This window comes from Fundulus heteroclitus, chromosome 20 (genome assembly GCF_011125445.2).
Source record: "Fundulus heteroclitus isolate FHET01 chromosome 20, MU-UCD_Fhet_4.1, whole genome shotgun sequence".
Classification (NCBI taxonomy): Eukaryota; Metazoa; Chordata; class Actinopteri; order Cyprinodontiformes; family Fundulidae; genus Fundulus; species Fundulus heteroclitus.
Genome location: NC_046380.1, coordinates 26,797,784 through 26,825,645, shown reverse-complemented (window position 1 = coordinate 26,825,645; position 27,862 = coordinate 26,797,784). Strand labels below are relative to the sequence as shown.

General features: G+C 37.6%; 1 protein-coding gene across 2 annotated transcripts; it reads left to right on the top strand.

The window, feature by feature from the left end:
- The first annotated feature begins 261 nt into the window (after positions 1-261).
- slc11a2 (solute carrier family 11 member 2) lies at positions 262-27,527 on the top strand. Of its 2 annotated transcripts, XM_036151999.1 has the most exons (17): positions 262-425; positions 6,752-6,837; positions 8,749-8,885; positions 9,077-9,196; positions 10,175-10,294; positions 10,394-10,500; positions 10,590-10,660; positions 10,745-10,812; positions 12,753-12,908; positions 13,055-13,213; positions 13,338-13,424; positions 14,570-14,689; positions 14,817-14,966; positions 15,052-15,125; positions 15,656-15,809; positions 17,389-17,442; positions 23,690-27,527. In XM_036151999.1, exons 2-17 carry the CDS (start codon positions 6,804-6,806, stop codon positions 23,765-23,767), a joined length of 1,689 nt encoding a protein of 562 aa, XP_036007892.1. In that variant the 5' UTR covers positions 262-425; positions 6,752-6,803; the 3' UTR covers positions 23,768-27,527. The 2 variants fall into 2 exon arrangements, with proteins under 2 accessions (XP_036007892.1, XP_036007893.1); XM_036152000.1 differs by lacking the exons at positions 262-425; positions 6,752-6,837 and adding an exon at positions 7,216-7,281.
- The last annotated feature ends 335 nt before the right edge of the window (positions 27,528-27,862 follow it).

Below are 27,862 nucleotides of genomic sequence, written 5' to 3'. Positions count from 1 at the left end.
TCATAAAAATAATAAAAAAAAAATATATTTATTTTCTTTTCAGTTTCTCTATGTTGACTCTTTTAATTTCCAGGCTTCTGTGAATACATTCAACGCTAAAGTGCTGATAGATCAGAGGTTGCATTCAATGTACTGCCCCCCATCCTTCTCAACACCTTCGTGTTTCACATGCCGGGTCGATGAACACGAGCGGACCGGTAGTCGAGAGGCATGACTGTAGCCCGGTGAACCGACCAATCACAACGGCGCAGAAATACTGCGCATGCGCACTTTGCCTCAACCCTACAGTTGACACGACTTCGATAAGCTTTCGTTCGGTAACGTGCTTAGCTAACTTCAAGTTTGAGCAAATGATGTCGTTATTAAATTAACCTCGCAATTCAAGACGCAGACTGGTATTTCCACTCCCGTACCTTTATACGCAGGTAAGAAGTTTTAATTACTCAGGCAAGCTAACGCGGGCAGAGCTAACTAAACAGTTAACATCATGGAAAGTGGTTAGCTTGATGTGGAGCTCGAGCTGTACACGGGCAACGTCGGCGCTGTCATAGCGTGCTTGTTATTTTCTGAGTTTATTGTAGGTTTTGTCTCAGCGTGATTTATTTCTGTGCTTGTGCCCACCGGAAGGATGCGTGTCGGTGAGGGTTCCTCTGAGCCCTGCACACCTACAGGCTTACGCTATTATTTTTATCTGATAGCAGCATCTCTTGGGGTTTTACACCACCTGCATGACGGTTTCACTTCAGAGTGTGCGTTCATTATTAAAACATTGCTACTACCTCACCAAATAAAGCCTGAGAAACTAATGATTATAGTGTTTCGTGAGAAAATCCTTTGTCTTTTGAAATAAACGATGCACTCTTCAGAAACCTTGCAGTACCTTGTTTGCAGGAAACAGGCAGTTGCTTTAAAATTGTAAATTGATGCTTGATCTCTAGAAGTGCACCTATCTGTTTTTTTCCCAATATTTTTATTTTTTTTTTAAAAAGACTGACGTTCAGACTCACATTTTAAAATGAAATATTGTTTTACATGCTCAGGAGTATTATGGGCAAAAAGGTGCTGTAGGCTGCTTGGTGGAAATAATGGTTTAAATTCAATATGAAATAACCCAGTTATATCTAAACATATGTCCTGAAACTTCTGCTTTTTGTTGTTGCTTTTGTTGTTTTTGTTGAGCGTAAACTACGTTCATCAAGGGATCTGCGGTTTGTTCATGTGGCCATAAAGTATGTAAGTAAAGAGAGAGAGATGTGTAATTTTAACAAATTTAATGAATAGGTGGGGAAAAAAATCTTAATTTTTGCCTGTAGATCACTGAGCAGAGGCCCTCAAGTTAAAAAAAAAAAAAAAAAAAAAAATAGTTGGTTGATTGTTGAGTCCCTGTTTTTGGTTGAGTGGCTTGCAGGGGAAATATATAAGCCAGAAATAGGATTCTAGTGAAAGACGAATTCTAGCAGTGTTTATTACAAAGCGTACTGTGACAAACATGCTCCTAAGACATTTTCTTCTAGCTTTATCCCCCTGCAGGTGTGTGGACGGTCTAAGATGCACATTAAATTTGAATGTTCTTATCAGGTGTTGAAATAAGGGTTCATTTTACACGTGTTGGTGAACAGCCCAGGACTATGCTGGGCAGAGTTGAGTTAAATGTGCTGAGAGCTGGTGTTTTTTTTTTTTTTTTTATGGGAGTACTGTATGGCACCCATCTGGCAGCTTTATGAACAGATGTGTTAGTCAGCTCCCCGCTAAATCAGTTGTTTTGCTTAATACTGACCTTTATTCGTTGCAGCTATTTTATCAACATAAACTAAAGCCTCACCGTGACCTCAGATGGCGTTTTTCCAGATCTGGTGTTTTCTGTGTCCTTATACTCTCTTGAGAATGTTTGTTCTGATATTTAGGGTAAACGTTGGTAAGTCACCATGTGAGGGGGCGGGGCATCACTTGCAAGCTTGTCCGTTTGGGAGGTGTCTTAGATGTGGTGATAGTAAAAGCTGTTCTGTGCAGATTATGTTTAAGTTTTAACTGAGGTTTTGAGGGAAGTTGGATGAATGAGTGACTAAGTGACACGTTGTCTTATTGCACCATCCGCATCTTAGTTGATGTCAGCATGGTAAATCCAACTTTACAACATTTGGTAAAGTTATGATGAAACATGGTTGTTTTCACTGATCTCATATTGGGATTATTTATTTATTCATTTAGAACTTAAATAAATTGTGGTTAACAAATAGTGATGGCATCTTCCTTTAGTCTGTCCTAAGGCAATGGCTTGATATTCAGGTGTGGACAAATCTATTGGTTAATCTGGCAAAGAAACTTATAATAAAGGAAGCAGCATCAATATGAATATTATATCAACGTCCAACCTTTAATTTGAATACATTTATTGTCTGTGTAAAAAATACCATCTTAAAAGTATATAGCCACATTATATGCTTATAAAAAGACCAAAAATTGTTTGATCACGATTAAAAAAAGCTTATATACACCAAGGGTGTATCATCCTGATAGTGTTTTAATAGTAAATAAGGCGAAATGCTTTATTTAACTTACTAACAAATTGAGTAACAACAAAGCGTAAAACGCCAAAATAACAACTAATATGCCAGCAGGACGTGATAGTCTATCAGAAAAACTTTGTATGCAATCAGAGTGAGTGACTGATGTATAAATAAATAAAAAAGTCATATAGCGTGGCTATGCACCTTTAAGAAATAATAGATTTTGACTAACTCACTGGTTGATAACCTGTTAATACTCCTGATATTAATACTTTGTACAACCTCCTTTTGCCAGTACGACCACACTTATCCTTCTTGAATACCTGGACCATCTCTCTTTGCATAAATCTCTCTAGATCAAGGTGGGCAACTTCAGTCCTCGAGGGTCGGTGTCCTGCATGTTGTTTTGCTACTTGCCACCTTTAGCAGGCCTGACTTAAATGAGTGCCTCATTAGTAGGCTCCTACAGAGCTTAGGCTTAGCAGCTAATTCACTGATCTGAATCAGGCGTTGGGGCAGATATACATCTAAAACTTGTAGTTATTCTGCACTGAAGTGGCCTCCCTCTGCGTCTAGACTTCCCAGGATCCTCTCTTGTTCTAGTTAGACTTCAGGACCTCCCACATTTTGTTCATGTAGGATGTCAGGTATGGGAACTGAGATGGCCGTGGACGAAGTTAGGTTTGGGTCAGGTGAACCGTTTCTGGGTTGATTTGAACAAAATGTAATTTTTTTTTTAGTATTTCTAAAAAAAAAAAGGAGTTAATAATAAAGCCATGCAGTGTAACAGTCTAAGGTTCCCAAAATAATTAAAAATAAGCCCACAGCGTTACACAGCTTCCACTGTGCTGTCAACTGGGCGAGAGGGGATTTTTCTACGCGTTTATCTTCATTTTCTTTTACACCGCCCTGCCTGTGATGTTATAATTGCCAAATCAATCAGGTTTATCTAATCAAAACTCACCACTACAGGTAAAATTCCTGGTGTAGTTTATCAAACTCCTCTCATTTACATGTGACAAAGCTTATTTCATGCATCCTTTTCTTCCCAAACCACTGACGCACATGTAGATTGCATCCAGCCATCGCTTGACATGTGAAGATCAACCCAATTTTGCCTCACCTATATTCGTATGCTCTATTGTCTTTCCCATTTTGAAGAATGATGCCAAGTAAACAGGAAGTCATTGATTAATGAAAGACAAGTCTTAGAAACTAACAACTATTTCTAATGCTTCAGTTCCTGTTTTAATGAGTGAGTACCAGTGATTTTGTAAAAAACAAAACCAAAGTTCTGAGGCTTTTGATTGACACTAAATAAATGTATTAAATAAAAACAGTATTTTTATCCCCAAATCAATATAATGAGATTATTCAGTTTATTTCAAAACTCTTTTTGCATATCTTTACTGAGGGTGGTTAACAGATTTGACTGAGTCTTTTTTACTAAATTAGACAAGATTGACGCTGACGTTTTGGAAGAGTTGCACAATCCGTGGCTGTAATCACACTGGGACAGGAACAGCACATGGCAACAAAACAGACACAGTGAAGATAGCAGAACTAGTAGACGAAATAAGACATTGAACCAGGAGCTTCTGTTGAGACTAAGAGGAAATGTGCCAAAGTAATAAAATCCTCACTTATGAAGGATTTATCTTGCAAAAACTGAGGAGAGTGAGAAGATGCAATCGGGTGTAATCTAACCTGTAAACTTTACTCAGCACCTCGGTCCCATGTGTTAAACAAATGCTCACCAAGAGCAGAAAGCTGAATACATGTTTGTTATCAGAAGATTAGCATTTAATAGCGGCCTTTTAGCTCCTGCTGCTGGGTGGAAAGACTTAGGAGAGCTGCTGGGTCTTGACCAGCTTCTGGAAATGTTGTCCTCTGTGTGTGTATGTGTGTAAATTGTTTTTAAAATCACCACCTCCAGACATTCAGTAGGAGTTCAGAAATGCTCTTCTATTCATTTGATTCTTCAAGAACCATGGCAGGAGTCAGCTGACACGTTGTTTTTCCTCCTCTCTTGCCTGTATGTCCGGTTTCAGTGTCGGCTGACTGTGTGGTCACATGAGAGCACATGAGGCCTAGTTTGGTGTAAGTCATAGTGAACCCAAGTGTCCTTCGGCCCATTAATCAGTGTGATTCAAAGGAGCCAATCCAGCACTGGGACAGTTTTGTTGCACTGCAAGCTCAGAATATGTTGACGCTTTAGGTTTCACGCCAGCATGAATCATCACAATCACTGATTTAGTCAAAAGCAAATGAGGAAGAATGTGTTTGCATTAATTCAATTTAATTTATATAGCGCCAATTCATTGAACACGTCATCTCAAGGCACTTTCCAAAGTCAATTTCAATCATATTATACAGATTGGTCAAAAAAAAATTCCTATCTAAGGAAACCAGTTGATTGCTTCAAAGTCTTGATAAGCAGCATTCACTCCTGGAGAAGCGTAGAGCCACAGGGAGAGTCGTCTGCATTGTACATGGCTTTGCTGCAATCCCTCATACTGAGCAAGCATGAAGCGACAGTGGAGAGGAAAACTCCCCATTAACGGGAAGGAAAAACCTTCAGCAGAACCGGGCTCAGTGTGAACGGTCATCTGCCTCGACCGACTGGAGGTTAGAGAAGATTTAGCTTTATAGATGGGAAGATTGCATCTCTACATGAGACAAGTTAACGCTGGATTGCATCGTGACCATTTTTATTCGTTGATATCTGCTATTAGACCTGAGGGAAATAAAATAAAGGCTTTTATTTAGACATGCTATGTTATGACCTTTAAAATTAAGCGGAGAACTGCTGTTTTGATTTGCACAACAGACTATAATTTCTTCCTTTCATAAGAGCAGCAAGCCGTGAAAAGGAAACTCCTGAAGAAGCTGTTCAGAGTGCTGTGTCCAAGAGTATTATGCGTTGATGCAGATTTCATGCAAACGATGACTTCTCCACCTCCATTTGTTCTGTCACAGTGAAGCTGTGTGCTGTAAGGAACAGGGTAGACTGTACTTCTTCATGAAGCGTAGGTCCTTCAGCGTCCTGCAGATGTTCTACAAGGCTCTGGTGGAGACAGTCGTCTCTTCTGGAGTCATACGTTGTGGCAGCAACAGAGCCAGAGACTTAAAAAGCTGAACAAGGTATTAAAGAGCGCTGGTTCTGTTCTGGGTTACCGCTTTGGAGCCTCTGGGGAGGATTGTGCAAATGAGGAGGTTTCACAAAATGGAAAACGTATCAGAGAACCCCCAATGATCCTCAAGGGTCTACAGATCTTCAGATCTGCTACAGGAGATCCTTCGCCATCTGGAAGTACTCTTTAAAGAAACTCAGATAGTTGTGAGCCGTGATAAATTTGGGATTAGTAAAATGTTTTTCACTTTGAACGATATAGAAGTAAAAAGAAGCTCTTCTCAGGGATTTAGTTTGTTTGCAGTACTACAAGGAGATGCTTGTAACCAGGCTGACATTTCTGTTTCACGCAAATTTATAAAAAGATACATTTTGCATAATTCTGAGACACTTAAAGTACATCATCCTGCATGGTATGAATTTATTCATAAATTTAAGTTTCACTTTTTAGATTGAGATACCAAAACAAGTCAAGCATATGATTATTTTGGGATTTCACTGAGATGCACCTGTTCTCACGATGTGTTTCACGGCCTCACGTTTCTTGCAGTTATATTGTTATTCTTCATTAATATTGTTTTGTTGATCATTATTGTTGAAGAACGTCACATTCGGTCAATTCTTCCTAATAGCAGTTCAGGGTGAGGAAGCGGTTCTGTTGTAGACCTTGACAGCTGGAAAAGTTGCCCTCGTCTGCTGCCTCAGCTCCTCTTTTGCCCAGTCATACCACTGTCGCGTGCACCGTCTGTGTTATAAAGTACAGCCGTTTGCTTTGGTAAGGCTTTGCTTTTAATGCGAGGGACATACAGAAATAAAGAAGTAAGTCTTTCATGGGTTTTTGTGTGCAGCGACATTGTTAAAATATGTTTAACGGAAGTGAAACTGGTGGACCCGCCGCTTCCTGCGAAAGCTCTCATCCGCATTGTGGCTTTTGCCTTTCTTGTAATGTTGCTTAATCATTAGGATGACTCGGGCGTTTTAGGGAGTTAGCAAAAAACATTGTAGTTGTGCATGAAAGGCATGACTTTCATTCCCAGCTAATAAAATCTCTATATTTTCCCTAAATGATTGCAGGATTCACTCATCTTATGTAACAACTGTTCTATTGCAGGGGTGGCTGATATTCATCCCTCACCTTACCGGGGACCCTGCAGCCCGCCCCCATGACGGCCGAGCCGAACGGAGACCTCCTGGAAGGTAGCCCCCTTTAAGCAGGAGAAACATCACTTTACAGCCATCCTCACTATTTGTCACCTCATTGAACACTGGCTGCCCCCCATGAGGTTGTAATATCTTTTAAAAGTTAGTTTTAAATGTATTCCCAGCAACAAGTGACCTAATTAACACCTATTTGAAAGTTAGAGGATAAATTTACAGGCTTAGTTTTAGGATTTGGGTCATGTTTTGGTTCTCCCTCAACTTGAAGCATTTTTTTTTTTTTTGCATTAGATGTCACACTGACAGATTGTCAATGTGACATCTAATGCCCCCTCCTTCCCAACCTGTACTGGGGAAAAAAAAAAAAAAACACACCCAGAGGCAGCGGCATATAAAAGCCGAGTCATTCTTAGGCAACAGTGGACTTTAGGACCCGCGGTGAGTTGGAGATGAGTGAAGGAAAGCAGGAACGCTCCAGGCTCCGTGAGTTGTCAGCTCAAACAGTGTTTATTTGTACTTTTGGAAGCAATCATTTTCTTTATTTTTCCAAAGTGTTGTCATAACAAATTTTAGTTGAGACATCAGGCTTAAGTCGTGTCTGATTGAGGGTTGTGCGACCTGAGAGTTAATCTGTGTAATTTCAGGTAGCAGACTGCTTGTGTGGCTGATTTGCATTATTCTTAGACGGCTTCTTTGCATTGAGGATCTCACTGACTGTACACTAGTGCTGTATAGAAGTTAAAGTTACACAATCCCAAAATGTGAATGACTTAAGCAAATATTGAATGCAAACAGATCGAGGCTCAGGTTTTTATTTATCTTTCATCAAAACTCATGGGGAGCCTCTGGTGTAGGACTTGTTGGAAAAGGGGCAGGTGATTCTGATGCTTTGAAGAAGCGTTATAATGGGATAGCTGATATTTGATGCAAAAAAAAAACGTTTGAAACAACAGTTCTGCTTTTTGAAAACAAAAAACGTGAGCCATGGCTGTTGGGATTACTTCTTTAATTGTGTCTCGCCAGTACAGTATCATAAAAATAGCTAAAAACAAGTAATAATTAAGATCTACAAGCAAATGTATAAATCCAGGTTTTATGCAAGATCTAAAAAGATCTAAATTAATTTTTTTTAAATTATGCCTCAAAATGTGTTGAGTAAACCCAGATGTTTTCATATCCTAGATCTTAAATTGCGTTAGTCATGTCTTAAATGTGAACGTTTGATCAGTTTCTTTCTCATTCCATAAACTTTGTTAAACTTTAAGAAAACCTTGGTAGCATATTTTTGTGCTGTGTGTAATTCTGACTGAAGAAATTCCTTTTTTAAAATGAATTAAACTATGATAACGCTCCAACATCATCCTGGTCCCATAAAAGAAACCACTGCATCTTCTTCTGCACTACAACCAGCAGCACTGGCGCCACCCAGGGGGGTGTTCTCGCCCCACTCCTCCTCTCCCTTTGCTTAAATGACTGCGCCTCAGCTGGACCAGTGAAACTCCTGAAGTTAGCGGATTACATCAGTCATTGATCTGATCCAGTTATTAAAACCAGCCGCCACAGAGACAGTTTCTTTCCACAGAACAGTCAGCGTGTTCAGATTAATATTGCGCTTATTTGCACCAATCCAGCCATTTCTTACTCTTGTTGAAAATGTCTATGTTCTAATGCACAAGAAAATATTTCTATATACCCTTTTTTTTTTAAGCAACTTGTCGATTAAATCTGATTTTGATTATGTTTTCACAAAAACACAACAACCAAGACACCAAATGCTGCTAATGGCTCTAAGAGAAATTCAGAGCTACGCAAATATCCAGTGAATGAAAAAACTTGGTTCCTCAGAGTAGGTATCTTCTTTCCAATGGAAGAAGAATAAATTCCTCAAACAGAGGATGATCCAGGCTGCGGCGTATTGACGGAGCTCTCTGTGAAACTCGTCTGTCTCAGATGATTCCCGGCAGGATAATGGAGTCCAGTCGAGCCGTTACAGCGCCATCTCTCCTCCTGCCTCCCCTGAGGACCAAGAGGAGCCGTTCTCCACCTACTTCGAGGAGAGGGTTCCCATTCCAGAAAGTCCCAACCAGGTAAAACAAAATAAAACCCCAGATATTTCTACTTATACCAGTCTAATACTATGACTTCAGTATTCTAAATATTTTTTTCATTTGTTTGTTTCTTGTTTTATCTTGTTATTTTTCTTAGTATTTGAAGTGTTAGATGACTAATTGCACAGGACAATTATTAAGAATAAAAATCATCTGTCTTTGCCTCTCAGATATTCAGTTTCCGTAAACTCTGGGCCTTCACGGGGCCGGGGTTCTTGATGAGCATTGCTTATTTGGATCCTGGGAACATCGAGTCGGACCTGCAGTCTGGTGCCATAGCTGGTTTTAAGGTAATGAATGAAACCTGTTGATCTACGCATCAAAATAACCTCAAGATGTAGGATAAAGCTATTAATTTGTAGCTATTTTTTTAAATGGTGAAAATTGGAGATCTGCTCTGCCTTTTTGAGGCAGGAGAACCTAATTTACAGTAGATAAATACTAAAATAGGAAGGATTTCTACCTTAAATCTGCAGAGCACCAACTAGAATCAGTCAGGTACAGGTGGAGGCTCCAGTTAACCAAGCGCTAGTTCTTCCTTGATTTTACGTTACAGCTCATTTACGGGGTCAGTGAGAAAACCAGGAAGAGGATTTAATGCAACATGTGGAGAACAAGGCTGAATTCAATGGGGAAACCCACTGTTGCAAAGTTATGTAATTTATCAACTTTATAAATGCCTCAGAATCACACAAAACTACCAGAGTAGGCTTTGCAATAATGCAATTTAGGACTTCTGGGTTTTCTAATTTGATAATAAAAAAAATGTGGGATACCATTAAAAATGATTGTCCCCTATTAATTTATCTGAGACACACCTTTACACAGGAAACTGTATAAATGTGTGTTTTTATTGATTTGGCTCTGTGATCCCCTTTTAATTGGCACAAAACTTTTTTCCTTCCACTTAACTTTCCATTAACATGTTTAAATACAGCATTATTAGCAAGGTTCTGTAGTAATCACATTTTCTGGTTATCCTCAAGCCAGTAAATGTCTCCTGGAGAGCTCTCAAGTTAAAATTCATGTCTTGCATTAAATTATTTAGATATTTTATTATATTATTCAGATTTTTTGAGCTGTACCTGCATTTAATGATTTTATCACTGATACATGTCATATTTTCTTTAGCTAAGCGTCTTCTGTATGAGATCAGTTACAAATGATCTTGCCTCTGATTATATGGGCTATAATTCTGGGAAATGGCAGTAAATCCAACTCTCATGTGATGTAGCAACTTGTGCTGATTTTATGCCTCTTTCTCGCAGCTCCTATGGGTGCTGCTTGTAGCAACCATCATTGGGTTGCTGTTGCAGAGGTTAGCTGCACGCCTCGGGGTCGTCACCGGGATGCACCTGGCTGAAGTGTGCAACCGCCAGTATCGCCCTGTGAGTTGCAACCTGTTCCTCTTCTCCTTCCTGTTGGTCAAAGTTAATTTGTCTAAATCGGCGGTTCTCATCCCATAAATGGCTGTTTTATTTTTCCAGGTTCCACGGATAATCCTTTGGTTAATGATCGAGCTGGCCATTATCGGTTCAGACATGCAGGAGGTCATCGGCTGTGCCATAGCTTTTAACCTTCTTTCAGTGGGCAGGTAAGAGGCTGAGTTTTCTTCCATGTGTTATATATAGATTTAAAGGTGTGCATAAATTCATAATTTTCTTTCTTTTTGTGATCATTCAGGATCCCACTGTGGGCGGGGGTTCTCATCACCATCACAGACACATTTGTGTTCCTCTTTTTAGACAAATATGGTACGTAATCATCTTTAACCCGAAATACAACTCCTTATTGATTATGTTTTGTGTTTTTACATGTTTTTGTTGTTTTTTCTTTAGGGTTAAGGAAACTTGAAGCTTTCTTTGGATTGCTGATTACTATAATGGCTCTAAGTTTTGGCTATGAGGTGAGCTTTCTTCACATCTGACACCGGGGCAGCCAAAAGTTTACATGCAGCCATTCTTGGCATAAGTATCATGTTAAATTTGGGTTTTTCAAGATGCAGCTTAGCCTTTTTATGGGTTAAACTGGATCTTTTTTTAGGCTGGAATTATTATACGACATAAAGCTTCAAAGATTTTTAAAAATAAAATTAGGTGCACACCTTCTTTGTGAATCATTGGGTCAGAATTATACTTGATGGTTCAAATGCTGTCTATTATTTGTGTAAATATCCTTTAGTTTCAGAGAGAGACTACACGTGTGTTTTTGAGTCGTCAACAAGCTTCTGGTATAATTCTGACTGGATTTGTGACCATTTTTCTTTAAGAAATGGCTAGACCCCATTCACATTGTTTCATTTCACACCCAGATGTTTAATGATTGGTTAAAACATTTCCACTAGGGTGGAGGATGGTACTATTCAGGAGGCCTAATCTTAGCAGGCTTTATCTGTTCTAAGTCAAGCTCTGCTGTGTTTGGGCTCATTGTCCCAACTGTGTCCAGGTTTATTCTGTTAATCATCGTTCCATTAACTTTGTGCAATGCACAAGTATCAGTGGCAGTGAGACGTCCCCACAGCATGATGCTGCCACCACTATGCCAGAAAGTTACTACAGTGTTCTTCAGTTTGAAACCCTCATCCTGACTCTTACAAACATTTATTTTTTTTTGTCAGCGTGGCCGTGTAGAGTCTTTGTCTTGTCTGACCATTAAGGCAAGGCAAGGCAAGGCAAATTTATTTATATAGCACAATTCAGTACAAGACAATACAAAGTGCTTTACATGATTAAGATATACCAAAATAATAAAATGTAGATAGAAAATAGAATAAAAGCAAGTAGGGATAGAATGTAGTAACAAAAAAGAACATTAAAAACAGTAAAACTGTTTAACTAGAACAGTCAAAGGCAATTTTAAACAGATGTGTTTTTAATCTTGATTTAAAAGAACTCAGGCTTTCCGCACTTTTACAGGTTTCTGGAAGTTTGTTCCAGATAAACGGAGCATAGGAACTAAATGCTGCTTCTCCTTGTTTAGTTTGTGTTCTAGGTATGCAGAGTAGGCTGGAGTCAGAAGACCTTAGTGGTCTGGAGGGTTGATACACTGATAACAAGTCTGTGATGTATTTAGGTGCTAAGCCATTTAAGGATTTATAGACTAACAGAAGTATTTTAAAGTCTATTCTCTGAGATACAGGGAGCCAGTGTAAGGACTTTAGAACTGGGGTTATGTGCTCTACTTTCTTAGTCTTAGTGAGGACGCAGCAGCGTTCTGGATCAGCTGCAGCTGTCTGATCCACTTTTTAGGAAGTCCTGTGAAAACACCGTTGCAGTAATCAATTCTACTAAATATAAACGCATGGATTAGTTTTTCCAGATCCTTCTGAGTCATTAGTCCTTTAATCCTAGAACTATCCTGAAGGCATTTAGCTCGTCTGTGTCGGCAGCTGCAACTTTGAGTCAAGCTTGAAGATGTCAGCTTTGGAGCTGGAACATTTGCTATATTTGCTGAGATGCTTTGAAGCTGGATCCCAGCATGGAAACACACCAATTTAAAGAAACTAATTCTAGACAATAAACGAGAAAGTGAGAATTAGGCCATGCCGTTTCTAATGGGTAGAAAATAATGGTGTTTATTCGCAGCTTGCTAAAGGACATTTCTACAAATATTAGTAAGGAATATTTTAGCCAATTTGTTGAATTTTGACTTTGTGTCAATTACATTTATTTTTTTGTTGTCAAAAATGCATTAAATCTGTTTGTTGTATCATCATTTCACAGAAAAAGTGTTTGAAATAGAATCTAAAGGCTTTTTATTCAATCTGACATTCCCGCCCATGATGAGTACTTTGTGTTTTACGTTTTATGGACATGTAACATTGTTTGTCCTGACGTCCCACTTTAGTATGTGCTGGTGAAGCCGGATCAAGGAGAAGTTCTTAAGGGGATGTTTTTGCCGTACTGCGCTAACTGCGGGCCTATGCAGCTGGAGCAGGCCGTGGGAATCGTCGGCGCTGTCATCATGCCCCACAACATCTACCTGCACTCAGCCCTTGTCAAGGTAAAGAAACAAACCGCATAACTATGCAACAATCATAACTTGATGGGAAAGTTGGTGGAACGTGTCCTTAAAGAATCTCTTAACAAAATAAAAAAGGAAATAAAACGGAAAAATGGTGGCGTTTCTACCTTGTTTGTTATCTTTAGTCCAGAGACGTGGATCGGAAGGATAAGAAGGCAGTCAAAGAAGCCAACAAGTACTACTTCATCGAATCATCCATCGCCCTCTTCGTGTCCTTCCTCATCAACGTCTTCGTCGTCGCAGTCTTTGCTCAGGCCTTTTTCAATAAAACCAACATGGAGGTGGTGAGTACGGTGTTTGAATAATCTGCAGCTCTACTGATTGTGATGTTTGGCTGTTCCTGCACAGTGAAATAACGACTTTTTTCTAAGCGTAGTGATGCTTTAGTTGTTGCTGACTGTGTTTTAGAACGCTGAGTGCAACGCTACCGGCAGCCCCCACTCCAACCTCTTCCCTCTCAACAATCACACCCTGGAGGTGGACATCTACAAAGGGGTATGTCTGCTCAGCATCACTCCAGCAATGATCTCTGATGCATAGTTTATGTTTTAAGACTAGAAATTTATTTTTTTTATCCATGGAGAACACATTTAAATGCAGTTATTGCTGGATATTCTTCTTAAGGTCTAACAAGGTAAAAAGTGTAACTGACTCAAAGAAACTTGAAGATCCTGCAAACTGTCTATTTAAACAATTACATGTAAATGCACAGCCGAATAATCTACATTAGATAGAAAGAGTTTTATAGAGCTCTTGGCGGCTCTCAATAAAGTCAAGTGCATTTATTTAAGTTATTAATTACAAAAAAGACATCTTTCAAGTATTTTCATTTTGGTTTTTATGGCTCAAAGATGATGAAAACCCCAAATTCACAAAACCAATAAAAACGTTATAGAGAAATGCTATGTTATGGTTACACAGTCATAAGGAACTTCATAAGGACTTCTAAGTACACATTCGTCCAGCATCATTGACGTCTTCTAAAAGGAGGGTAAGTCAGACCAGGCCATGGCTAAAGAAGCTGGCTGTTGAGAGGTTTTTGTTTAATTTTAATTGAAAATTAAGTGGAAGAAAAAGGTTTGGTAGAGCAATGTGTACAGGCAGCCTTGAGACCAGTATTTAAATCAAAACCCATTTAAGAAATGGTAGGAGAGTCACAAGTTGTGGACTGCAGCTGGAGTTCAAGTTTCAAGGCTGTTGATGGAGTAATTTATACTTCAATAGACTCAAAATGAGCCCCGACCAAGTATTCAGTGCTTTTACTTTGCACTACATTGATATATTTCTCAGTAGGCGGTCATTTCTCCATCACAAATCAGTTATTGGCCTTATGTAGCTTTAATATTTTCTGAGAAACTGAATTCTGTGTCTTTATTGGCTAAGAAATTCATAAACATCTAAATTAAATGCAAAAAGCCTTTAAAATGTTTAACTTCGTGAGCTATGAATCTGTATAACCTAAGTTTGCCTTTTTAAATGGAAATACAGAAATAAATCAACTGTTCAGCATCTGCATTCATTGAGATGAACCCGGATGAATGAATAAACCTTTACAACTCAGTCCTAAAAACAGATAAATAAATCCATGAATAATAAGATAATCACTATCTTTCTGTGTATTTTTTTTTGTATGTGCACAGGGAGTGGTGTTGGGATGTTTCTTTGGTCCTGCTGCTCTTTACATCTGGGCTTTAGGGATTCTGGCAGCTGGACAGAGCTCCACCATGACAGGAACTTACTCTGGACAGTTTGTGATGGAGGTAAGAAAACCTGCTGCCTGGCATGTTGCCGTCATTTCTGCTACTTTGCACTCTTTTAAAAACCCGAACAGATTTCTGTAAAGCTGCAAGTTTGTGTTATTTTTTTTTTTTTTTTATCCTTCCTCAGGGATTTCTGAACCTGAAGTGGTCTCGTTTTGCGCGGGTGCTGCTAACTCGCTCCATCGCTATCGTGCCGACTCTCCTCGTCGCCATTTTCCAGGACGTTCACCATCTGACGGGGATGAATGACTTCCTCAACGTGCTGCAAAGCATGCAGGTCAGGAGAAGCCGTTCAGCACTTTAAGGTGACATGTTTTATGTAACGTTGTGCGTTTTTAATCGTAATTTTTCTCCTCCAACAGCTTCCATTTGCTTTGATCCCCATTCTGACGTTCACCAGCCTGACCTCCATCATGAATGACTTTGCTAATGGGATGTAAGTAGAATATCCCACTGCAAAAAGGGACCTAAAAGTAGTGTATTTGTCCTTGATTTGAGCAGGCAAGTTTAAATTATCTGCCAATGGAATAAGATGATTGCACTTAAAATAGGAACGACACATCTCCATCATCTTATTTCAAGTGCAGTATATCTAATTATCTCATTCCATTTGCAGATAATCTTATTTACCTGCTCAAATCAAGGACAAATACACAGATTTCAAGAAAATATTATTTACTTTTTGCAGCGCTCACCCCAACTCAGTCACGTTCCCACGGTATTTTTTTAGACCACTTCAGCATTATAGGAAGGGAACTGAAAGACGTAAGGGCCAATTATACTGCCTGGGTTACAGAAGTGAGATATTTTTGCTTTTCTCAGGGTGTATTCTGTATTTTTCAAAGAAGGAAAAGAGATTATTTTAGGTCAAAAGCAAAATAATGCTACATAAACATGTAAACAAAGAGTTTTCATTCTGGTAAATGTTTGAAAATTGTAATAGTTTGGTCTTTTTCTCTTTTTAAGGGTGTGGAAGATTTTAGGAGGCGTCCTCATTCTGCTGGTTTGCGCCATCAACATGTACTTTGTGATCGTCTATGTGACTGCGTTGAAGAGCATCCTGCTCTACGTCATCGCCGCTCTCCTCTCCGTCGCCTACCTGTGCTTCGTGATCTACTTGGTGAGTTGTTATAACTGGTTTTAACCACATTTTATTCTTTATCAGGTTCAGCTTGTGATTTAGTTGTGTGCGCCGTTAAACCGCGCTGTCGATGGTTGAGATGACAAGCTGCTCCTCTAGTGCAGCGCGGCCTTGAATTTCACGCTTAAAAAGCTAAGTTCATGTGGTCAGTGGGGGGAAAACTCCCACTTTAAGGAATAATTGCTTTAAATGGGATCATTGGTGGTGCAGTTATTAGCACCCCAAGGATCATACCTTGTGCTACCTTCTCTTTGCGTAGACTCTTCTCCCATAACATCCCACGCAGAGGCAGAACAAAGAGAGAGGGGCATTTCTTTTTTGCACAGTCCCTCTGGGTTGTCCACCATCCCTGGAAACTCAGCGATGGTCCAGTTTCAGCTTTAAGGCAGAGGATGCTTGTTTTCCTTTTATTTAAAATCTACCCGTATTTCAAGGACTTTATGGTGCCATGCTCTCCATGAAGGTTCTCAGGCCCACAGCTTCACAGATCCTCTACCGTACTTAATATTGGGCAGAAGGTTTTAACACTTAGCCCATCGAAGAATTTCTCGCCTGAAAGATACATTTTAGCCTTAAATTGGGGGAAATACTCAGCTTCAGTTCAATCAGTCAACCGATCTTCTTTTGGCAACTTCCCATTTATGCAACGCATGCAGATAAATCAAAATGCAGTTTCTCCCTCTCAAAAATGTTTCAATAATTTAATCAAAAACAAAAGGACGTTGAAAGGAGTCAGTTGATGTGATTATGGACGCCTTATCAGGGAACATCTCGGGATCTCCCAGAATGATGGAGGCTGTCGTTAGGGAGAGGAATGTTCTGGGTTCTCCTCTTGGGTCCATTGTCCCTGTGACTGGTCCAGGCAAGAGTAGGGTTGAAATCCAGAGGCAGGGATCTTAGGAGGGAGGAAGTTCAGCTTTCTGAAAGCAAGGCTAGTTTATTTAAATAGCACCTTTTCAGGAAAAAAACTATTCAAAGTCTAAAGCTGCTCAGGAGTCCTGAGGAGTGGGCTTTGGAGGCTCTGGTACCTTCTCCCTATGGGCAGGAGGCTGATGTAGGAGTTTAGTGCTGGTAGCAGCACTACTGGCTACAGGAGTGCTGATTGCTCTGCAGATCAGGCGGATTCACGCTGTCTTTCATTAAAGTCCCTGTAACGGCCAGATGTTTACGTTTGTGTGAAAGAAAAGGTTTTTCATTTCTCCCAAATTACCTTTAGTTTTGTTTCCATCCGTTTACTGATTGATGAAGGTGAACACTCGTCTGCCGTTCTGGAATGCCATAATAATTTTTTCTTTCCAATTTTAAAGAGTCCCTTAGAGGAAATAAAGCATATATTAAAAACAAAGCGCTTCAATCATGTTGATGTTAAAGTTAAATGTTAAACTATGCCACCAGTGTTTTTATTTAAAAAGTAACAATTGAGCCTTTCCTAGAACTGACAGATTATGCAGCAAGTAATGAATTACATTTTTAACACATTTGTACCAGAGATGCCTGCTAATCTGTTTGTCTGTTCTGATAAAGTCTTAACCTCTTGCTCCCCTCTCGTTGTCTGCAGGCTTGGCACTGCCTGGTTGCCTTGGGGGTTTCCTGCCTGGACTGTGGCAGCAGGGTAAGCAATCCACCTGCTGTGTTCATAGAGGAGCGCTCTGAGTACGACTCCTAAAGCTGAAGCACAACATTAACCGGCTGCATGGCTCTTGCGTCTGGGGCAGCGCTGCACACAACCAGGACTTATATTAAGACCATTTAGGACCTTTGAAGTCAGACTCTCTGCTGTTTCCCTGTGTGTGTGTGTGTGTGTGTGTTTGTGTCGGGCTGGATATCAACATTTGGGGCTTTTTAGGCTCTTGGCCATATCACACCTACATCAGCACAGCATAATTGAGCCAAATGTTAGTAGGAAGCTAATATTAATAAAACAGAGTTATTTTTTTTAGAAGCCGTAATCACACTAAATGACTTTTATAATTCAGAATTATTTTTGTTTTGTCATTGTGCTGTGTGATTAGGCTCTCTAATTGTAACCCGATGCCCGAGACAAAGTTTATTTTTTTACATCTGTACCTGATTTCTAGCCTCATAACGAACAAGCAGGTATAACGGACTTATCGTCCGGCAGAAAACCGTACGAAACAGCGGATTTTCTACCGGTTGGCGCTAGGCGTTTGTGTTTCTTGACAGGTACAGGAAGTCAAAATCACATTTGGTTTAGCTGACAAGCGCTCAAAGGTGTCTAAGGTTATCAAAGACTTACCTCCTTACATCCTCCTTACATCCTGTCCAGCCCGTCTCCAGATCTCAGGATCCAGCTTTGCGTTTCTGTCTTATGTGACCCACTTTAATGACAATGTTGATCCTTGCACAACATGGAACAGATACCAGCATCAATAACAACACAAAATTCCCACAAGCTATTAAACAATATTTTAGATTATTGACAAAAAGCTGATATGATGCCTCAAAGTAGCTTAGCTTCCTACAAACCTTCCTAGATTTCTTCTGCGTATAAATCGGACCTCATTCCTCGGTTTATCATGATTTCCACCCCGACTACCTCAACCTCCTCTGCTGTTGCCTGTGTGTAGCATCAGACTGTACATTTTTGTTGCATCTAATATTTAAAAAAATGTTTCATGATGATAAACATATATTGTTTTTATTTTTGTACACTAAAAAGCTCCAAATGATATCCAGCCCCAGTTGCGTTCTACCCACTTGGGTTATAGTGTTCCTTGGTTTGTTTTTTGTGTTAGAAGCGGATTCTGCTCCAGCATGTAAAGAAGGTTGAAAGAGCAAGTTTCATTGTTATGCATTGGGGTATGAGGTGTTTTTTTTTATTTTTTATATATATTTTCTCTTTGCACAACGTGGTATCTAATATCAGATTAGACCGAAGCAGAGTTCAGTCTTTAATCGGTATTTATGAAACAGTTCATGAAAGAAAAAACATGATAAGGCGCACTTTAGAGGGTGCACTCTCATGCAGCTTTGGTTTTTCTATGACTGCAGCTTCCTCCACAAAAGTTATTTTAGTGCCTCAATAATCCGGACGCCAGAGAGGCGTGGTCATGGCCTCTGCTGCCGCACGTAAGTGTTGTCTTTTTATGAGGGTTTTCTGGGCTTAGGGAGCAAATTTCAAACACCTTGAGCTCATCACCATGTAGACTTTGCAGGAGTTGTTTGATATGTCACACACTGTGTGTGGGGGAGACCGTTCACCGTTGGTTTCTATATGTGACACATGTTTTCCACATTTATAAGAGCCATACATGTTTTCATTTGCTTTGGCAGAAGTAGATTTTTGTATGAAAAAAAAAATTAAACCTGTCCAAATGAAACTCCATCCTGCAAGCATTTATTTTAAAAAGCAGATGCAGGATCAACACATATAATTAGTGTGTTGACTTAAAACCTCTACCTTTTTAAAGGAAAGTTTCTGTTTGTAGCTCCTGCTGTCTGTTTTAAACATGTTTGTCACTTTTTTTTCTGATCTTCATGTTTCAAGTAATAAAACTGTCAACTTTTACTGTAGATGTTTCAAAACCTGAGACCTCTTTGTAGTTTATACGTAGACTAAAACAAGGAATATCAAAATATTCCTGTAAACAAACAAATGTTTAAAAGCCAGCTGCTTTAGAAGGGAAAAAAAGATAAAAAATTGTCAATTTGCATTTAGTTATTGTTTAAGAGCAACTGTGTAACAGGGATATAACATTTTAATATTCGTCCAAGTATAGTTGTTGTTTGTTGAACAATGTAAGGATGTTACTGCTGATTTTTATGACCGTGAATATGTATTACTTATGAGCAGGAAAAGCTTCAGTTCTTTCACATTTCTTTACGTTTCATAAAGTGGAAGTAGTTCTGGGAAGAGATGAGTAATAAAGCAATAACCTTTAAAGTAGGTAGTATAATAAAACTGAGCAATATCCAAGTGATGTGAAGATGTTCCCATATGGGAGCACTGGAAATGAAATGCTTAGTTCTGTGTTAAAGCAGTAAACCCAGTGAAGATCCCTGTTGCATTCAGGAATTACTGTCGCAGGTAGTGATATTTTTCTTTTGTGCAGTAGTATGTTGGTTTGTATATCTTTTATTTCTTTTATTTATATATATATATATATATATATATATATATATATATATATATATATATATATATATATATATATATATATATATATATATATATATATATATATATATATATAATTATAATTTTACACGATTTTTGGTTTCTTCACTCATAAGAATACCTACCTCCCCTCATAGTCGAAAAAGATTGCAAATGCACTTGTATTACAGAAAACTTTGTGAAGGTAATGATGTCTACACTGGATTGTAGTGTTTTTTCTTCCTTTCTGTTCTCTGATGCTGGATGGAGCACATCATATGTCCAAAATAAAAACTAATTATGGATATGTGGACATGTGTTGGAGTCTTCTGTCTCGGTGTCTAAGGGCTACTCGTGATCAGCTGTAATTAAACATCAAATATAGTTGAAACATCTTTGTTTTTCTTTTCTATATACAGAGGATATCAAAAGTGTACGCAACCCTGAAGAAACTATTTTTTTTTTTGTGATTTAACAAATTAGACCACATCCATTATTTTCAGGCTTTTTCCACCAGTAATGTGACTTTTAGGTTTTACAATTCAATGGAAAAAATATCGGATGCATTTTTTTAAAAAACAAAATTACAGTATGCAGGTTCTATAGGAGTGTACACCTTAAAAATAATGTGCTTAATATGCACATTTTGATCAGAATTCAGCAGTCAGTCTTCTTTTGATTCTCTGTTACCTCTGCAAACTGGGGCTTTATCCTGCAAATGTCAGTAACAGCTTACAGACAGCAGAGGTGTGCATTTCTGGTTCTTCACCTTCAGTTTAACTTATCTTAGAGATTTACCAAATATGACTCAATGCTAAAATTTAACAACTTTAACAAATGTATTTATTAGTTGACAGCTGTGCTCGTTTAAGCAACCAAGGCACTGGGGATTACTTTTCATTTACAATGTTCTTGTTTTCAGATATGATTGCTTTTATTTTATTTTTGCAGGATACATCTCACATTAAATTGAAAAAGTTTTGAAATTACTTATCTTTGTCTCATTTTTTTTGTATTTTTTTTTTATCATCACACCTCTGAGTTCCACAGTATATTGAATGTTAATTTATTTACTTAATTTTTTTATTTTATTTTTATTAAGGGGAAATGGATAGTTTTTCCTTTTTAATAGGAGAAATATATTCTCATATGAAGAAAATCACGGTTTCTTTTTTCTTCTTTGTTTACATATCACACAAAAAACTTTATATATTTATAATTATATGCTGTGAGCAATGCAATCAAGTCAAATATCTTGTTCACACAATCATTGCCAAATAAAACTGTGGTTCTGATCAGATTTTATTTATAACCACCTTTCACACAGCATAATGTAACTCCTCACAGAGCTAACTGGAAATTAGGAAACCTCATCACTAAATAATAAAAATGTGACAATTCAAAAACAAAAAATACATTAAGCATAAGACAGAATAAGTTTTGTTCCTACTCAAAGTAGTGAAAAAACTAGAATAAAGGATATGATTTTGTTAAAAATTAAAAAAGAAGCAAATGGTCTAAATCTTATAAATAGATGGAGAGTGGTGGATGAAATGACTAAAGTTTATGTAAAAGCCATAGTAAAGAGAGGTTCGTGGTTTGAATTTAAAACATCAAAACACAAATGTGTTTAACATGCAGTTAGAAAGTGCCTAAACTGGTTTTGGTCATCTGGAGATGACCAAAACTTTGAGCCCTCAGTCAATGAATACCATGTGTCATGCTGACCACCCACTGATGGAGTATGGGTTAAAAAGTGTGGGACCTAAATATTGAGCCTTGTAGAACTCCAAAGTCAAAATAATATAATTTGGATTAAGCATTCCCTCTATTCACAGACAATTTCCTGTCTTTAAGATACAAGCTGAACCACTTAAAGAGAGTTACAGAAATTCCAGCCTGTCCAGGAAATTATCTGGTCAAGAATATAAAGGGCTTCACTTAGGTCTTAGTCAAATAATTTAAGTATTGTAGATCTGCTTTGAATCTTGTTCAAAACATGATGTAGTGATGTCTCTGTGCTACGACTGGATCTAAAATTTCAATGATGTAGCTCACAAACGCTGATTTAAAAAAAAAAAAAAAAATTTATAGTGTAGCTGAACCTATTTTTCCCATTTTTGTTTCTCAAGAGCGTCAGTAAATGCTGTGTAAGTCGCAAATAGTGTTAAATGAAATAATTGGGTACTGTTTAGGAGTACAGTTGCACCACCTGATTTAACAGGTGTAGTGAGGAAGCCTAATTAATAATGGCTAAGTTGTGTTTGTAAAGCATTATTTAGGGTTTCGGAGGTTCTGACTATATTCATTTTTATCTTCCCTGAAGAAAAGGATAAGAATGGAAACACATTAATGGTTGACAAACTTATAGATGGGTTAAAGTTACTTCATGTGGTTTAATTGTAGACTGGAAAGCAGAGAAGTGTATAAAAATGAAATCAATATAGTAAAATCCTTATAAAAATGCAGAACAATTCTAATTCTTAAATCGGTCAAATCTATATTTCAGTCAATGACAGAACAGCTATGTGACCTAAGCGCACACACACACACACACACGTATACTAGTAAAAAGATGGGGACAATGTCAATAAGAAGGTTGCATTACCTTTTCTCAGTGTGAAGCCAACTTGCTAAAACATAAAAAAGCATAAATGTGTTTGACCGAACTGTTTTTGTACAATCCTTCCTAGAGTCAGCAGACAAAGGGCAAACCTTTTCTGGTGTTGCATGGTCTCTGTTTTTTTTTTTCTCCATGACTTTCAAGCACACAGTTAAGCACGAAATTATGCATACCCCAAATTTAAGTTTAAAGGGATCTTTTATTTTTACCAATATGTTTCTTATGACTCTGATGTATGAATGTTTTGATGTGTCTCAATTAGGCCTGACTTGAATCTGTCTGAGTGTTTTTGTTTTTTAAAGAGGGGCTAAGAGTAGGGTTATGGTGAGGAAGCCTTCCAACTTCAACAACGTGGAGCTCTTCACCAAAAATAATCCAAATACTAGTAGAAACAGCTGGTCAACACGGGTTGATTCTGGTACTTAATTTTTACTTAAAAAAACACCATTCACTTTTTACATTGTTGTATTATCTTTTGAGAAATCCATGTCTCATTTCCTATCACAGTTTTATTGGATGAAAATTTTAAATCTAAATTTGTCAGGGTTGTAAATAATTTTGGACTTGACCGTAAACAAGAAAAACTTATTCTTTATGTCAAGGTAAGCTAATCTGCACTTTAGAAACAATCAAAACTGGACCCAAATGGTCTCGATTCACCTTTGATTATTAACACACAATACTGACTGGGATGCTTCTCTTTCTGTTTCAATCTCAAATCCCCGTACTATAAAACTCAAACACAATTTTCTAAAACGATTTCTCTGTCTATGATAATAAAATCAACCAATGATGTAATACGTGAAATAGCACTCAAGCTGCAACAGAAACAGATGCAAATAAATATTTAAATATTGACAGTCTGCTGTAGTTGTGACATATATTATTGTATTTCTTAAGAACAGCCATGTGACTAACCCTATTGCTTTCATAAAGAATTTTGTAACACTGTCAATAAAAATGCTACACAAGTATAACTACAGTCTTTATCTTCTTTACTCACGCAGAAGCCAAACAGATAATGGCATATTTCTTTTTTTATTCAAGGCAGATTCATGTAGTTTCTATGAATAATTAAATGATGATGATGATGATAAAATATTTTTTTTTCCCTTTCAGATGCAAGGGGGACTGCTGCGCCACACAGACCTTTACTTAATGAATGAGATGGAGGTGGATCCGCAGGCTGAGAGATAATGGGACGCCCGGTGCAGTCTGGAGCTGCACTGTAGACAGGACTTGACTCGGGGGACCTGTAAAGCTGGGCCAGTATAACTTTCTCATCAGCCCTCAGTGTCTAACATTTGCTAAAGTGTCCTTATAGTGCACCAAAACATTGATTCAGGAACTGATGTCCAACACCTGCGTCACCTTTCCTAGACAGAACCTCATGTATTAATTGGTATGCAGGTGCCCTGAGAAGCTGAAAAATACCATCTTAAAATTAAAGAGGGCACTTTCCGTTGACAACCACACACTACAGCACTTAATCAATAATTTCCATTGCAGTACAAACTAGATAATCAACCCTTTATGATGATTTATCAGCATTATGGAGTTAGAGAAACCGTGGTGCATGAACGTGGGCGTCCGTCAGAGCCAACAAGCTGCTGCACACGGCTCTTTATCTTTCCTTCTTCTCCACCGTTAACATTTTTCCATCGTGGAAAGAACGCAGCTTAGTTTTTTGTAAACATCTGCATATTTATGAACACGTTATCCCTGTATAACCAGCTTGTATTGTATGTCACTATATGTTTGTTGTTTTAAACATTAGATTTTTTTTTTTTTTGTTTGGGACCAAGCTGTTTCCCATCAAGCTACCAAAGCCTGGGTTAAATTATTTATTTAGGTATTTATACTTAACTCACAGTCATTATAGAATGTAAGCAGACCTTCCCATTTAAAGGGAAAAAGGCATGCCATTATAAATTTAGCCTAAAAAGAGGGGGGGGGAGGGTCCCAGTATGGAAGACTATGATAACACGTGGTTGTGTAATAAAACAGAACATTTAATTATGGAAAACACTGAAGATGAACTTCTTATTAGTTTACATTCAAGAAGTTCACGCATCGGCCAGCTGTTCAGTGAAGAGCTACACTTTAGCCTTCAGTCTTTAATGCGTATGAAATTAAACCCTAAGTTCACTACAGAGCTAACAGAAAAAGGCTAAAACTAAGTGGCAAATTTCAAACTAGATATGAGCCAATCATGGTTTTCCTGGTAGATGCCATTTTTTGCTTTTCCTCGATTATTTGCTATGAGGTCATATTGAAAAGTACATTTATTTCAGTAATTCAATTCTCACTGTGAAACACATTATATAGACTGGTCACATGCCTTGACTTCTGTTAATTCAGATCATTTTCTGCTTCCAGCTAATAAAAACGCAACTTTTAAGATTAAAATGTTACCTCAGAGCAATACAAAAAACTTTTTTATCATAGAAACGTGGGCTTAATGCAAAGAATGTGTAATACCTGTTTGTATATTGCTATTTTCAAAAGGTGCTTTTAATCTGACAAACGAGCCACACCTGAACGTATCTTCTGATATCTTCTGAATATGACAGTATTAGTAGGTTTGGATCAAGCAGAAAATGAAGGAATTGCAAGAATGCCAGCCAACCATGCAGCGCTAACCTTTTATCTGAGTTATTTTTAATTATAAAATGTTTAAAAAGATTGCATCGAACTACATGCTGTCAATTGATGCGTTAATGGACCAAAATATGGTGGGAATTTTTAGTATTGATGTATTTATTGAAGTAGGGGGAAGAATAATGTTTCCACTTAAAAAAAAATCCCCCAGGATCTATTGTACTTAGAGACCATGAAAGCAAAGTTGGCCAACAGATTTAAAATATATGTAGAACAAATATAAGTGTTGAAAGGTCAAAAATGTCATTAGGTCAATTATTTCAAGGTGTTGCTGCTAAAGATAGTTGCAAAAACAGCTCAATTATTTATTTTCAACAAATTCATAGTTAAAATCTCTAATATATCTATATATACATATATATATGTAAAATATAAGGGTTTATTAGACATTACATAATGGTTAAAATTCTCCTTTTGTTGTTTTTACATATAACGTGAGAGAATGGCAGTTTGTCACGTTCTGTTACAGTGTTGTCAGATCTTTATAGTCCTCATTTAATCCCCAAGTACTAAATGGTTGGATCAACTACAAAATACTAAAAGATGGTTTAAATTGAAAAAACAGTAAATTATTTTAATTATTTTGTACACAGTTTCTTTTTTTTTCTTTTTTTTCTCTGTTTTAAACCCTGTTACCTTTTTCCGATGCAGCTCAGCTTCTTTTGTGTCCTATTGTAAATAACGGCTGCCCATATAAGTCTGTTGGAGACCTGGACCACATGATGATATTATGGAAAAATGTAGTTCTTCTGAAGCCCGTATCTTTAAACGCTCAACCTGTGATTGGTCAGAAATGGGTTGAAGTTAAAAGGTTGCTGCTAATTCTTTGATTCTAGAGTGCCAAGCTAGACTTTTTAGGCATACACTGTGCTGTTTGTGACAAGTTAAAGAAAATATTGCTGAGATGAAATCAGCTCCTACAACTATGTCATTAGTGTCATAATATTAATATTAACAACGTAATAAATAACTAATATTAGTAGCGCACACAACCCAGATGATTAGTCGTCCTGTGTTCCCTTTCTGTGTTTATCGTTAGTGAATCTACTGAAGGATTTTACTCTGATGGATAAATGCTTTATACATCTTTAACTCTCTGTGCATGTAACTTTCATGTAACTCAAATATTATTGCTTCGATCCGTTTGTGTGAGGTCTTTTTTCTAAATTGTTTGTGTCTTTTCCTAACTGGTCATTGTTTTTCTTTTTCAAATATTTTCATTGGTTTAGGTATCTTGCATCTTTCTCGAGACATCCAAACCAATTGATTTCCCCATTTCTTTGCTTGTCTGTTACTAAAGAAATGTGACATATAATTTGAAAACAAGTGTTTTTTGTGGAGGGGTTGGGAGCCAAGGTGAACTGCTGTGATATTTAAGGGAAGGTGGGAGGTGCTGAATATAACATGTACGTCACAAAGAGAGTTGTTACTTGAATTTGGTGTGTGATTTAAAAAAAAATAAAAAATTCATTTAAAAGAATGGAATAAAGTGCATTCAGAGAAATTAATAGAAATCAGAACAGAGACCTGAGAGACACTTTGACTTTGGAGGACACAAAGTGTTAGGGGAGTAACCTAAGAGGAGACTACAGATAGATGAGAAGAAATTGGCAGAAAATACTAACATCAAAAGACAAACAACTCTAGCATAACACATGATAACTGTGAATGGGCACTGCTGATTTGCATCATTAAATCCAAAGTTTCCCCTGACACCAAATATTGAACTGAACTTGTACTGTATGTTGTTATTCCACAGTGCCTTGTCTGTTCACCGGTGTGCCTCAGCTAACACGTTAGGCACATTTTTATTTATCAAAAAAGAAAAAAGTAAAACAAAACATCTCATTATATGAGAAATTATCAAAGTTATATACAAAAGCCTTTCAGTGAGTGGACTACAGAAGTTTTTCCCGTTGCGTTTCTGATGACATTCAACAAAAAACGTGAGCATCTGGTTTAAAAATGTGTCGCATGTAGATTTCCACAACATGATAGCAGTTTTTAAGAGAGTTACTATTTTTAATGACGTCATGTTGATTTTGGCGCTCGTCCATGGCCATATTCTGCTCTGATCTTTAGACAGAAAACTACTGTGGTGGTATGTGGTAATTTATTTCTGAAAGTATGAAACTGTACAGTAGGTCCATCAGTGAGAACATGTGTAAAGGTAGATTTCTCCTATCTGTATTTTATTGTTTTAATGTTTTTTGTTTTGGTTTTTTTTGTCAAACCAAAAGAATTGAGCATTCTTTAAAAGCTGTTTGTTGAAAAAAATAAAAATATCCACAAATTTTATTGTGTTTTTTTCTTTTTTTTGTTCTTTTTTTTGTGTGTGTGAATAACTCCAGAAACAAAGTAAAACTGGGGTGGTTGACAAGTCTGTATAAGTTCTTCTATGCTATATACTTCTTAATTCAATGTGTAATTTTTCTTTATAAATTGTCTTTTTATCAGTACAACAAATAGTTTATTTTGCAGTTCAGAAGCGTAAAGGACGTGTTGATGGACTATTGATATCCTGTAGACATCAGCAGTTCATATGACCGAGCTCCATGTTGTAATAAGAGAATTTTACAGCTTGTTAATGAAAATCATTCAGGGGAGAATTGATTTTCTGCCATTCTTTGT